This window comes from Mobula hypostoma, chromosome 7 (assembly GCF_963921235.1).
Source record: "Mobula hypostoma chromosome 7, sMobHyp1.1, whole genome shotgun sequence".
Taxonomy (NCBI): Eukaryota; Metazoa; Chordata; class Chondrichthyes; order Myliobatiformes; family Myliobatidae; genus Mobula; species Mobula hypostoma.
The window spans coordinates 149,758,236-149,773,034 of record NC_086103.1 but is presented as its reverse complement, the minus strand read 5'-3'; the positions used below and the strand labels follow the sequence as shown (position 1 = coordinate 149,773,034).

At 40.2% G+C, this 14,799-nt stretch overlaps 1 protein-coding gene across 3 annotated transcripts in view; it reads left to right on the top strand.

Annotated features, from left to right (window-relative positions):
• The window catches only part of LOC134349653 (heat shock protein 105 kDa-like), a 93,771-nt gene that overhangs the window by 48,683 nt on the left and 30,289 nt on the right, over window positions 1–14,799 (top strand). For all 3 annotated transcript variants that reach the window (XM_063054277.1, XM_063054276.1, XM_063054278.1), the window contains 4 exons: window positions 1,827–1,949; window positions 4,649–4,748; window positions 4,830–4,963; window positions 12,961–13,205. In XM_063054277.1, the coding sequence (XP_062910347.1) occupies window positions 1,827–1,949; window positions 4,649–4,748; window positions 4,830–4,963; window positions 12,961–13,205 (602 nt within the window). The remainder of the gene's footprint in view (window positions 1–1,826; window positions 1,950–4,648; window positions 4,749–4,829; window positions 4,964–12,960; window positions 13,206–14,799) is intronic.

Here is a 14,799-nt window from a genome sequence, read left to right as displayed (position 1 = left end):
CTCTGAACTTTGAGACACTCTATTTGGGGCATGTATTGTTCCTTGAACAGAAGGAAGATATAAAGTTGCTGCAGGCCCTCTTAGCAGCAAGTAAGAAATCAATCACTAGAAAATGGCTAAATCCAATACCACCTACATTAGAAGACTGGTACGAAATTATCTTGGAAATATTTAAAATGGAAAAGTTGACTTACTCCCTGAGAACTCAAAAAGAAACATTTTATCAAATCTGGAATAAATGGATTGAATATATAACCCCAATGCGAGCAGACTTTAGATGACTCTCCTAATGATTTATATTGCTCTTCTCATCAACACAGTAATATTGCTAACGTAAGCACCCCTAGTCTAAATGTTTGTTTTTTTTTGGAAAATAGAGAATTAACACAAGTAAGGGGAAAGATTTGGGAAAGGGATAAAAAAAATGAAAAAATTAAGTAAATAAGTACATAGGGATTGGATAATTATGTCTGCAGGCAGGAACAAGCACGAACAAATTGGGATATAAACACCTACAATGGTTGGTATATAAGCTTGTATGCAACATTTTGGACCAGTGGAAATGGTCCAGAAGGGTTGTATGGAAACTATTATTACCATTTTTCTTAACAACTAATTTCATTACTTAGCCTAATAGGTTAGATTTACCACAGTACATAATTATCTATTTAAATGTTTATTTTCCTTTTATATCATCTCAATGTGTACTTACGAATGTATAAATAATTGTAGTTTTATACATATAAAAAAATGGAAAAGGTTATATGTGTGAAAAAAGTACATGATAATTGTGAATTCCTTATCCAAATAAAAATAAAATTTAAAAAAAAATAAAATAAAAAAAAAGTTGAAATGCTGATTATCTGCAATTGTTTAAATTAGTGCTGAATTGAGAGTCAATAATATACCTTGTCAAAAGATAAGATTTTTTCCTAAGATTATCTTCATAGGATCAGTGTAGGAGGCTGAAAACCACAAGGTCATGGTAGGAGAAATCTGGATAACTGAAACTATAGGTACATGGAAACTTTGAGTCTGCAAAACGAGTCTACTCTGGAAAGTGTTCACCCAATTTGCATTTGGTTCCTCCGGTGAAAAGAAGGCCATATCATGAGCAAGAAATGCTATCTACTCAATTAGAATACATACAAGTAAATTGATGAATTGCTTGGAAAGAAATATTTAACCTCAGATGTTTGGAAGCCTGTATGCATTTGCAATAGAAAGTGCCATAGGAAAAGGAATTAGTATCTGTAGAGGTAGAAAATTGAAGCATTATGAATTTTGGATTTCATATTCTTCAGTGTGTGTGAGAGAAGAATTGCACTGAATGGTGATTCCAGAGACTTTGTACAAAATGAGTGTACTACCTTATTAAACCAATATTTGCAAAGGCTGTAGTGATCACAGAAAAGGTACTGTTGCTATCCTCTTCTAAAATATGATTGAGGGTTCAAGTTCAACAGAGAAGGGAACAAATAATTGGGAGCTGGTGCAAGAAGTTGTGGGCTTGGTGACAGAAAATGTGGTTGACTGTATAAGTGGTACTTTTATGTACTGAACCAGATAGAAATTACAAAGTACCAAAAGTACCATAGGTAATATCTAATACCAATTTGAAGAAATTTCAACAGTACCTAATTTCTTTCTGAGGTCTTTAGAAAGTGAACATAGAGAATAAAAGCACAAGTAAAGCATTAAGATGGAAAGGTACCAGATGTTTGATACGAATATGCAAGTTGCCAGTTATGGTACAAGAAATGAAGATTAAGGCTCTTATTTGTAAATCAATTTGTTCTTCAGCAGCTTATGTTCTTGCTTTGTAGGTTATGTACATGAATAAAGAACAGCATTTCACCACAGAACAGATTACAGCAATGTTGCTAAGCAAACTGAAGGCGACCGCTGAAAGTAATCTGAAAAAGTCTGTATCTGATTGTGTAATTTCTGTAAGTATTTTTAGGCATGGAAATTGCTGTGTTCAAATCGCATTAACATAGGTGTGATTATCTTATTCTTAGATCAGCTTCATTCATGGAGATAGTTATTTTGCATACCAGGTTTTATTATGCCCTTTATACAATTACTGTACAGAATCTAGGTCTGTTCAAATTTTTAAATGGCAGTAGTGTCTCAGCACTTTGAAAAACACTCTCAGATTTCCTCATCATTAAGTTATAAAAATTTGACCATAAGATATAGAAGCAGAATTAGGCCATTTGGCCTATTGCGTCTGCTCCTCCATTTTGTCATGGCTGATCCAATTTTTCTCTCGGCCCCAATCTCCTGCCTTCTGCCTGTATCCCTTCATGCCCTGACCAATCAGAAATCTGTCAACATACATAAATGTACATAAAGACTTGGCCTCCACAGCTGCCTGTGGCAAAGAATTCCACAGATTCACCATTCTCTGGCTAAAGAAGTTCCTACTCATCGCTATTCTAAAAGGACGCCCCTCCTTTCTAAGGCTGTGTCCTCTGGTCTTGGACTCTCCCACCATGGGATATGTTCTCTCCACATCCACTCTATCAAAGTCTTCCACCATTCAATGGATTTCAATGAGGTCACCCCTCATTCATCTGAACTCAGATCTATCGAGCACTCTTCATATGACAAGCCGTTCAATCCTAGAATCATTTTTGTGAACCTCCTTTGAACCCTCTCCAGTTTCAGCACATCCTTTCTAAGATAAGGAACCCAAACCTGCTCACAATACTACAATTGAGTGCTCACCAGTGCTTTATGAAGTTTCAAGATTACATCCTTGTTTTTATATTTTAGTCCTCTTGAAATGAATGCTAACATTCCATTTGCCTTCATCACAGACTCAACCTCCAAATTAACCTTTAGGGATTCCTACACAAGGACTCCCAAGTCCCTATGCACCTCAGTTTGTTGTTTTTCTCTCCATTTAGAAAATAGTCAATCCTTTCATTACTTCTTTCAAAGTACATGACCATACACTTCCCAACACTAAATTCCATCTGCCATTTCTTTACCCATTCCCCTAATTTGTCTTAACTCCTTCTGTGGCCTCTCTACTTCCTCAAAACTACCTGCCTCTCCACCTATCTTCATTTCATCTGCATACTTTGCAGCAAAGCTGTCCATTCCATCATCCAAATCATTGATGCATAATGTAAAAAAAAATGGTCCTAACACAGAACCCTGTGGAACACTACTAGTTACCAGTAGACAGTTGGAGAAGGCTCTTTACCTCATGCCAATCAGCCACTGCTTTATCCATGCTAGAATCTTTCCTGTAGTTTTGTAGTTTGTTGAGCAGCCTCATGTGTGGAACCTTGTTCAAGGCATAAATCCAAGTACAGAACATTAACGGATTCTCCCTCGTCTATCCTGCTTGTTACTACTTCAATGAATTCCAACAGATTTGTCAGGCAAAATTTTCCCTTAAAGAAACCATGCTGATTATGGCACATTTTATCATGTGTCTTCAAGTAGCCTGAGACTTCCTCCTTAATAATCCACTCCAATGTCTTCCCAACCACTGAGTTCAGACTGACTGGCCTATAGGTTCCTTTCTTCTGCTTCTTACCCTTCTTGGAGCGAAGTGACACTTACAATTTTCCAGTATCCAAGAACCATTCCAGATTCTAATGATTCTTGAAAGGTCGTTACTAAATCCTCCATGATCTCTTCAGCCACTTTTTTCAGAACTCTGGGGTGTACACCACCTGGTCCAGGTGACATCAACCATTAGACCTTTCAGTTTCTCAGGAACACTCTCTCCATTATGGTAACTTCACACACTTCATGCGCTCTGACACCTGGAACTTCTACCATACTGCTAGTGTCTTCCACAGTGAAAATTGATACAAAATACTTATTCAATTCATCTGTCATTTCCTTATCCCCCATTATTACCTCTCCAGCATTGTTTTCTAGTGGTCTGACATCCACTCTCTGCTCTCTTTTACACTTTACATATCTGAAGAAACTTTTGCTATCCTCTTTAATATTATTAACTGGCTTACTTTTGTATTCCATCTTTATCTTAATTACTTTTTTAGTTGTCTTCTGGTTTTTAAAGGCTTCCTAATCTTCTGACTTCCCACTAATTTTTTACTCTATTATATACCCTCTCTTTGGCTTTAATGTTGGCTTTGACTTCTCTTCTTTGACACGGTTGTGTCATCTTTCCTTTAGAGTACATCTTCCTCATTGGGATGTATATATCCTGTGCCTTCCAAATTGCTTTCAGAAATTACAGCCATTGCTGCTCTGTTATCATCCCTGCCAGTGTTCTTTTCCAATAAATTTTGGCCAACTCCTCTCTCATGGCTCTGTAATTCCCTTCACTCCACTATAATACTGATACATTTAACTTTAGCTTCTCCTTCTCAAATTTTAGGGAGAATTTGATCATATTATCATCACTTGCCCCTTGGGGTTCTTTATTTTAGCTTTTTAATCCAGTCTGATTCTTTGCATAACACAAAATCCAGAACAGCTGATCCCCAGTGGGCTCAATCATGAGCTGCTCTTAAAAAGTCATCTCATAGACATTCTAGAAATTCAGTAATTATAATATTTTTGACAGTTTTCTCCAGTAAAAATGCTGAGCTAAGATTTGCTATATTGAATAGTAAAATGTACAATATGATATAAAATATATTTTATTTTGTAGGTACCTTCTTTTTTCACCAATGCTGAACGGAGTTCAATACTAAAAGCTGCTGGAATCGCTGGCTTGAATTGCTTAAAGTTAATGAATGATCCTACTGCAGGTATGCTGTCAGGTTGAAAGATTTTAATGGATGATTCCTTTTGGAATATTTTTCTCTAATAATCTATCCTTTTTATTGTAGCCTGTCTGGCGTATGGAATCTACAACCCAGATCTTCCATCCCCTGAGGAAAAATCAAAGATTGTTGTATTTGCAGATATGGGTCATTCTGCATTTCAAGTTTCTGCCTGTGCTTTACATACGGGAAGCATGAAGGTAATTAAGTTTGCATTGTATTTTCATTAAAAGACATATGAATGTTTTTCTGCGTTATGAGAAGTCACCCCTGAAATTTACTAGGACAATTTGTAAAAATCAAAATATTGACAAACAATTTGCAAATGTTATCTGAAAATGTTTATATTCAGCTTAATTATGTGTTTTACACCTGGTTAAATGGGTGTAATTTCAGCTACAACTGAACAAGTTTTGCACATTTTCTTCAAAAATGTACAATTGCTGTGTTTTGAGACCTGGTTGTAACTGAACTTTTATCCCCTTTTCTCAATTCCTCTGTCTCTGTCACAGCTGCTCTCAGGATGAGGCTTTTCATTCCAGAACGAAGGAGATGTCTTCCTTTTTCAAAGAAAGGGACTTCCTTTCCTCCACCATCACTGCTGCCCTCCACAGCATCTCTTCCATTTCACGCACATCTGCTCTTACCCCATCCTCCTGCCACTCTACGAAGGATAAGATTCCTCTTGTCCTCACCTACCACCCACCAGCCTCTGCGTCCAGCACTTCCGTCAGAAGAAGCGAGACCTCCCAGTGACTACCCATTTTAATTCCACTTCCCATTCTCATTCCAACATGTCCATCCATGGCCTCCTCTACTGTCGCAATGAGGCCACACTCAGGTTGGAGGAACAACACCTTATATTCCATCTGGGTAGCCTCCAAACTGGGGGCATGATTTCTCAAACTTCCGATAATGCCTCTCCCCTTTTCCCTCTCTCACCTTATCTCCTTGGCTGCCCATCACCTCCCTCTGGTGCTACTTCCTCCCCCTAGTCTTTCTTCCATGGCCTTCTGGCCTCTCCTACCAGACCCTCCCTGCCCCCCCACCCTCAGCTCTGCATCTCTTTCACCAATCAACTTCCCAGCTCTTTACTTCATCCCTCTCTCCTCTAGGTTTCACCTATCACCTTGTGTTTCTCTCTTCCCCTCCTCCCACCTTTTACATCTACTCCTCATCCTTTTTTCTCCAGTCCTGTCGAAGGTCTCAGCCCAAGATGTCGACTGTACCCTTTTCCATCGATGCTGCCTGGCCTGCAGAGTTCTTCAGCATTTTGTGTGCATTGCTTGGGTTTCCAGCATCTGCAGATTTTCTCTTGTTTGTAACTGAGATTTGGTAAATTGCTGCAGAGCATCTTGCAGAAGGTTCTCACCAAGTTACAGCAGGGTTTCTATGAACATTTGTAACCCTAACAGTTCGCAAGTCAGAAATATGGCTGCAGATAGAGTTTCTGCAGAGCAGAAAATGCCTGCAGTTCTATAGCAGCCAAGAAGTCTATCACAACACACACAATTGCTGGAGGAACTCAGCAGGCCAGGCGGCATCTATAGAAAAGAGTAAACAATCGACATTTTGGGCCGAGACCCTGCGTCAGGACTGGAAAAAGAAAGATGAGAAGTTCAAGCAAGAAGGTGGGGGAAGGGAGGAAGAAGTAGAAGGTGGTAGGTGATAGGTGAAACCAGGAGAGGGGTAGGGTTGAAGTAAAGAGCTGGGAAGCTGGTAGGTGAAAGATGTAAAGGGCTGGAGAAGGGGGAATCTGAAAGATGGTAGAAGACCTTGGAAGAAAGAGAAGGGGAAGGAGCACCAGAGGGAGGTGATGGGCAGGTAAGGAGATAAGGTGAGAGAGGGATTGAGAATGGTGAATGGAAGTGGGAAGGGGGCATTACCGGAAGTTTGAGAAATTGATGTTTGTGCCATCAGGTTAGAGGCTAACCAAACGGAATATAACGTATGGCTTCTCCAACCTGAGTGTGGCCTCATCACAGCAGTAGAGAAGGCCGTGGACTGACATGTCGGAATGGGAAGTAGAATTGAAGTGGGTGGCCACTGGGGGATCCCACTTTTTCTGGCAGATGGAGCATAGGTGCTTGGCACAGTGGTCTCTTGATCTACATTAGGTCTCACCAATGTACAGGAGGCCACACAGGGAGCACTAGGTATACTACATGACCCCAACAGACTGACAGCTGAAGTGTCACCTCACCTGGAAGGATTATTTGGGGCCCTGATTGGTATTGAGAAAGGAAGTGTAGGGGCAGGCATGGTACTTGTTTTGCTTGCAAGGATAAGTAACTAGATGGAGATCAGTGAGAAGGGATGAATAGACAAGAGAGTCACATAGGGAGCGATCCCTGCGGAAAGTGGGGGTGGAGGGAAAGCTGTGCTTGGTGGTGGGATCTCATTGGAGATGGTGGAAGTTACGGAGAATATTGTGCTGGATGCAGAGGCTTCTGAGGTGGTAGACAAGGACAAGAGGAACCCTAATCCTGATAGGGTGGATGGAGGATGGATTGAGGGCAGACTTCCAGGAAATGGAAGAGATGCAGATGAGAGCAGCATTGATGGTGGAAAGGCTGTGTTAGCAGGTTTGGATGGGCATATGGTCAAAGAATTGGAAGGCAGCAGAGATCAGAGGTGGAGCAGTGGCTGTGGTAGCAGGTTTGGGTGAGGACATGGTCAAAGAAATCTATCGCACTGGTCTCCCAAATGCTTGAACTATTGTATAAGTTGTACATAAGTTGGGCATTCATAACCAGAAAAGGATCTGTAACTCCACACTTGGTGTATGTTGGTAAATATTTGCTTTGGTTGATCAGTACCAAGCTATGATGGGTATTTAACTTCATGATAATCTTGTTTTTTTTTGTGATAATTTTATTGAGGCTGAATAAGATATTCCATCACACTCCTGAATTGTGCCATGTACAATTTCAGAAGGGTTTTGAAAATTAAGAAGTAACTTATTTACTCCAATCTGTAACTTGTTTTAATGGTAATTGTATTTATGTACCTAATTTAGTTAAGTTTCCAGCTAGTGGTCTCTCTGCAGGTGTTGATGATGGGAAGAATTCAGTAATGGTATCGCCATTGGATGTAAAAGAACAGTAGTAAGACTGTCTTGTTGAGATCCTCTTCTCATTTGCCATTCCATACCTGAATTTTGTACATGTCATGTTGATTGTAAATGTGGAATACTTAATTATTTGGGAAACAGAAAACATAGAAAACCTACAGCACAATACAGGCCCTTCGGCCCACAAAGCTGTGCTGAACATGTTCTTACCTTAGAAATTACCCAGGGTTACCCTTAGCCCTCTATTTTTCTAAGCTCCATGTACCTATTCAGGAGTCTCTTAAAAGATCCTATGGTATCCGCCTCCACCACCATCGCCAGCAGCCCATTCCATGCACTCACCACTCTGTTTTTCTTAAAAAAAAATTTAACCAATGACATCTCCTCTGTACCTACTTCTAAGCACCTTAAAACTGTGTCCTCTTGTGCTAGCCATCTCAGCCCTGGGGGAAAAAGCCTCTGACTATCCACACAATCAATTCCCTCATCATGTACACCTCTATCAGGTCACCTCTCATCCTCCTTCGCTCCAAGGAGAAAAGACCGAGTTCACTTAACCTATTCTCGTAAGGCATGCTCCCCAATCCAGGCAACATCCTTGTAAATCTCCTCTGCATCCTTTATGGTTTCCACATCCTTCCTGTAGTGAGGCAACCAGAACTGAGCACAGTACTCCAACTGGGGTCTGACCAGGGTCCTATATAGCTGCAACATTACCTCTTGGCTCTTTAACTCAATCCCATGATTGATGAAGGCCAATGCACTGTAAGCCTTCTTAACCACAGAGTCAACCTGCGCAGCAGCTTTGAGTGTCCTATGGACTCAGCAGTGTGGAGGATCAGAGGTATCTTGGGGTCAAAGAGTCTTGCCATTAATACTATATTCTGACATCATATTTGACCTATCAAAATGAACCACCTCACACTTATCTGGGTTGAACACCATCTGCCACTTCTCAACCCAGTTTTGCATCTTATCAATGTCATGCTGTAACCTCTGACAGCCCTCCACACTATCCACAACACCCCCAACCTTTGTGTCATTAGCAAATTTACTAACCCATCTGTCCACTTCCTCATCCAGGTCATTTATAAAAATCACGAAGAGTAGGCGTCCCAGAACAGATCTCTGAGGCACACCACTAGTCACCGGTCTCCATGCGGACTATGACCCGTCTACAACCACTCTTTGCCTTCTGTGGGCAAGCCAGTTCTGGATCCACAAAGCAAGGTCCCCTTGGATCCCATGGCTCCTTACTTTCTCAATAAGCCTTGCATGGGGTACCTTATCAAATGCCTTGCTGAAATCCATATACACTACATCTACTGCTCTACCTTCATCAATGTGTTTAGTCACATCCTCAAAAATTCAATCAGGCTTCTAAAGCACAACTTGCCTTTGACAAAGCCATGCTGACTATTCCTAATCATATTATGCCTCTCTAAATGTTCATAAATCCTGCCTCTCAGGATCTTCTCCAACAACTTACCAACCACTGAAGTAAGACTCACTGGTTTATAATTTCCTGGGCTATCTCTACTCCCTTTCTTGAATAAGGGAACAACATCCGCAACTCTCCAATCCTCTGGAACCTCTCCCGTCCCCATTGATGCTGCAAAGATCATTGCCACAGACTCAGCAGTCTTTTCCCTCGCCTCCCACAGCAGCCTGGGGTACATCTTGTCCTGTCCTAGTGACTTATCCAATTTGATGCTTTCCAAAACCTCCAACACATCCACTTTCTTAATACCTACATGCTCAAGCTTTTCAGTCTGCTGTAAGTCATCCCTACAAACACCAAGATCCTATTCCGTAGTGAATACTGAAGCAAAGTATTCATTAAGTACCTCTGCTATCTCCTCCGGTTCCATACACACTTTTCGACTGTCACACTTGACTGGTCCTATTCTCTTACATCTTATCCTCTTGCTCTTCACATACTTGTAGAATGCCTTGGGGTTTTCCTTAATCCTGTCCATCAAGGTCTTCACATGGCCCCTTCTGGCTCTTCTAATTTCATTCTTAAGCTCCTTCCTGCTAGCCTTATAATCTTCTAGATCTCTATCATTGCCTTTTTTTTTGAACCTTTCATAAGCTCTTCTTTTCATGACTAGATTTATAACAGCCTTTGTACACCATGGTTCCTATACCTCACTATCCTTTCCCTGTCTCATTGGAACGTACAGTACCTATGCAGAACTCTACGCAAATATGACCTGAACATTTGCCACATTTCTTCCCTGAGAACATCTGTTCCCAATTTATGCTTCCAAGTTCCTGCCTGATAGCCTCATATTTTCCCCTTACTCCAATTAAACGCTTTCCTAACTTGTCTGTTCCTATCCCACTCCAATGCTATGGTAAAGGAGATAGAATTGTGATCACTATCTCTAAAATGCCCTCTGAAAGACCTGACACCTGACCAGGTTCATTTCCCAATACCAGATCAAGTACAGCCTCTCTTCTTATAGGCTTGTCTACATACTACGTCAAGAATCCTTCCTGAACACACCTAACAAACTCCACCCTATCTAAACCCCTTTCTCTAGGGAGATCCCAATCTATATTTGGGAAATTAAAATCTCCCACCACAACAACCCTGTTATTACACCTTTCTCCCTGTTTGACCTAATGCCATGAGACTTCATAGGTCTGAAGTAAAATAGGATTACCCCTCATGCTTGTATAAAACAGGGCTGCCATCTCTGGTGGGTGGGTCCTGCAAGTGGGACCTAAGGTACCCCAGGACTGTGATTGAAGGAGTTTGGCATATTACCTGTAAGGAATGATTCGTTGCTTACAATTATTTTAGGTTGTTGCTTGACTGTTTTAGACATTAGTCCGCAGATGTTTTTGAGGAAGACATTACAAAAGTGACTAGGCTGACACCTACTTTGCTGCAGGCATTTGAAGTAGTTCTTGTTTCACCTGAATTTGCTTCTTTGTCCACGTTTAAGCCAAAGTTGTAATGATGATTTGTTCAATTGTGATTTTCTTCCCAAATCCCTTAGTTCCTATGTCATTTGAATTCCTATTTTCCATGTAATGGCTAACTTACAAACAGGTAATATTCCATTTACCTACATTGAAATATTTACTATTGGTGCATCCACTGGGCAAATTCTTGCCTAAATGTTTTTTAGTTATTTACTATCATGTTGAACATTTGGAGATGACTGCAGTGGCCTGTTATTTGGATGATAGAATTGATGGCTTTGTGGCCAAGTTTGCAGACAATACAGAGATAGGTAGAGGGCCAGGTAGTGTTGAGGAAGTAGGCAGTCTACAGAAGGACTTGGACAGATTGAGAAAATGGCAAAATGGCTGATGGAATATAGTGTAGGGAAGTGTTTGGTCATCAACTTTGGTAAAAGGAATAAAGGGGTAGACTATTTTCTAAAAGGAGATAAAATTCAGAAATCAGAGATGCAAAGAGATTTAGGAGTCCTTATACAGGATTCCCTAAAAATTAACTTACAGGTTATGTCAGTAGTAGGGAAGGCAAATACAATGTTAGCACTCATTTTGAGAGGACTAGAATATGAAATGATGTAATGCTAAGGCTTTGTAAGGCATTGATCAGACTGCACAGAGTATTGTGAGCAGTTTTGGGCCCTATATGTGAGAGTATGTGCTGGCAATGGAAAAGTTCCAGAAGAGGCTTCTGAGAATTATCCCAGGTCTGAAAGGGTTAAGGTATGAGGAGGAATTGCTGGCTCTAGTCGTGTACTCACTTGTTTAAAAGAATGAGTGGGGATTTCGTTGAAACGTATCGAATATTGAAAGGCATAGGATAAGGTACGAGAATGGGATTGAGAGGGATAATAAATCAGTTATGATTGAATGGTGAAAGGGGCTTGATTGTCTTGCGGTCTTATCGCTTTTGGTTCATTAATTGCAATCACTCATCCCATTACTGATCCTCATGGGGGCGGGGGGGGGGCAGCTTCTCCATCTTGAATAGCTATTCATTTCCTTAAATCCATTTCATGTCTTTCTATCAGCTATCTATTCAGCTACACAAGAAAAATAATTTTCACATCAAATTTGAAGTTCACTGCCTTACAAGCTGCTACCTTAGATCCCACTGTTGCCTCTTTATTTTCTAAATATGCTAGCCCTGTAGAGTTAATTCCTAGTCCTGATTTGTGTATAGGCATGCCTTACCAATTCATGTTAGATCTGGCTCTTCAATGGCTTACTGTTTCAACTGCTCTTTTATAAGTCACAGTGTATATCTCTTGCAGGTATTTTAACAGGAGTCCCTCTGTATTTTCATCTTTTTACACTTTCTCCATTTTTTTGTATTTCCTCAGCACTTTTTCCTTAGCTGGGTCCTACTTTTTATTTCTCAATTGATTTTAGAACATTTTAGTACCACTGATCCCCTGTGTCATACTACTACTACTACTACTACTATTACTGCCAGTGCCCACTTTAAAAAAAAATAAATCTTTCCCTCACTAGCCTTTTACAGTTGCTGTTTCTCTTCTGATCATATAGCTCAGTAAAATTGGAATATACTTTAGCAATGATTCAGTGATTAAGTATTGCACTTTAATTTGGTTTCAAACCCCTGATGCTCAGTCAGACATCTTTTGTTCATACCAACATAACTTGTCCTAAAATGAAGAGTATTGTTACACTTATTTATACATCCCAAATTATTGACAGTTCATCTTCTGTTGAGTGTAATCAGCTGAGGGAATAGAGCAAACTTGATTTTATTAACTAGAAGCGTAGTGTCTTGGTGAACAAGTTCAAACAATATTCTGATATGCCTGACATTTTGAAACCTTTGACTTGTAAAGACAGTAATGGGGAAAGATGTTGCTTAGAAAATGCAGTTTTATAAATCCAAGAGGACTAATAAATGCTTTATTAATTTATAGTTCTCATGAGTTCCATCTTCATAGAAGCTACTCCTAAGATTCCATAATATATTAGAAGTCCCTTTAAGTGCTTGGAATTCCATAGATCCTATATAACTTTAAAAAAAAATAGGGTGATCTTAATTTTGCAAAATTGCCTTTATTAAGTTCTTGTGAAAGCAATGTAACACTTATTCCTGGATTTTTTTCTTTTAATTTTAAGAAATGCATCAAATGTGTCTTTTCCACACAGGTTCTTGCTACAGCCTTCGACCCATATTTGGGAGGCCAAGACTTTGATGAAGTATTGGTGAAGTATTTTTGTGCAGAGTTTAAAACCAAGTACAAATTGGATGTAAAGTCTAACATCCGGGCTTTGTTGAGACTCTATCAAGAATGTGAAAAACTGAAAAAACTCATGAGTGCTAACTCCATGGATACTCCTTTAAATATTGAATGCTTCATGAATGATATAGATGTAGCTGGAAAGATGAATCGGTAAAGTATACTTAAAAAAAACTAACAAAGCTGCATATCATTACAGATGTGGCAAATAATTTACTGACTTACAAACACGGTAATGTTTTGGTATATTGCATAGAAGAACAGGAATAGGCCACAAGACCCATTCAGACCACTCAGCCATTCCATAAGATATAGGAGCAGAAGTAGGCCATTCAGCCCATCAAGTCTGCTCAGCCATTCAATTATGGGTGGATCCTTTCTTCCAGTCATCCCCACTCCCCTGCTTTCTCCCCATACTCTTTGATGCCCTGGCTAGTTAAGAACCTATCTATCTCTGCCTTAAATGCACTCAATGACTTGGCCTCCACAGCCACTCATGGCAACAAGTTGCACAGATTTACAACTCTGGCTAAAGTAATTTTTCTGCATCTCTGTTCTAAAAGGACATCATTCAATCCTGAAGTCGTGCCCTCTTGTCCTAGAATCCTCTACCATGGGAGTAACTTTGCATGTCTAATCTGTTCAGGCCTTTTAACATTCAGAATGTTTCTATGAGATCCCCTCTCATTCTCCTGAACTCCGGGGAATACAGCCCAAGGGCTGCCAGACGTTTCTCATACCATAACCCTTTCATTCCTGGAATCAGTCTCGTGAATCTTCTCTGAGCCCTCTCCAATGTCAGTATATCCTTTCTACAATAAGGAGCCCAAAACTGCGCACAATACCCCAAGTGTGGTCTCACGAGTGCCTTATAGAGCTTCAACATCACGTCCCTGCTCTCATATTCTATACCTCTAGAAATGAGTGCCAACATTGCATTCGTCTTCTTCACCACCGACTCAACCTGGAGGTTAACCTTTAGGATACCCTGCACAAGGACTCCCAAGTCCCTTTGCATCTCTGCATTTTGAATCCTCTCCCTACCTAAATAATAGTCTGCCCATTTATTTCTTCCACCAGAGTGCATGACCATACACTTTCCAATATTGTATTTTGTTTGCCACTTCCTTGCCTATTCCCCTACACTATCTAAGTCTCTCTGCAGGCTCTCGGTTTCTTCAACACCACCTGCTCCTCCACTTATCTTAGTATCATAGGCACATTTAGCCACAAATCCGTTAATCCCATAGTCCAAATCATTGACATGCATCATAAAGAGCAATGGTCCCAACACCAACCCCTGTGGAACTCCACTGGTAACCTGCAGCCAGCCAGAATAGGATCCCTTTATTCCCAAGTTCTCTTTTGAACTTCCAATTTTCTTGAGATTCTTGATCAATCTCAGGACCAACATGATTCCTTTGTATATCTATCTTAAAACTTACAGGATTATGGTCAGTTTTCAAAGTGCTTCACACACCAATGCTTCTACTACCTGGCTAGTTTCATAGCCCTGTCTCTAGTGGGACTACTTACTTTCTTGAATGCACCTAACAAATTTCACTCCAGCTATCCATCTAAGCCCTCTGCACTAAAGCAGTTCCAACCTATTTAGAGATAGTCAAAAGTCTTTCACTAGTATAACCCTATCACTGTTGCATCTTTCTGTGATTTGCATACATATGTTTCTCTATTTTGCTCTGATAATTGAAAGGCCTATAGTGGTTTGCCTTCAGATATGTCATCT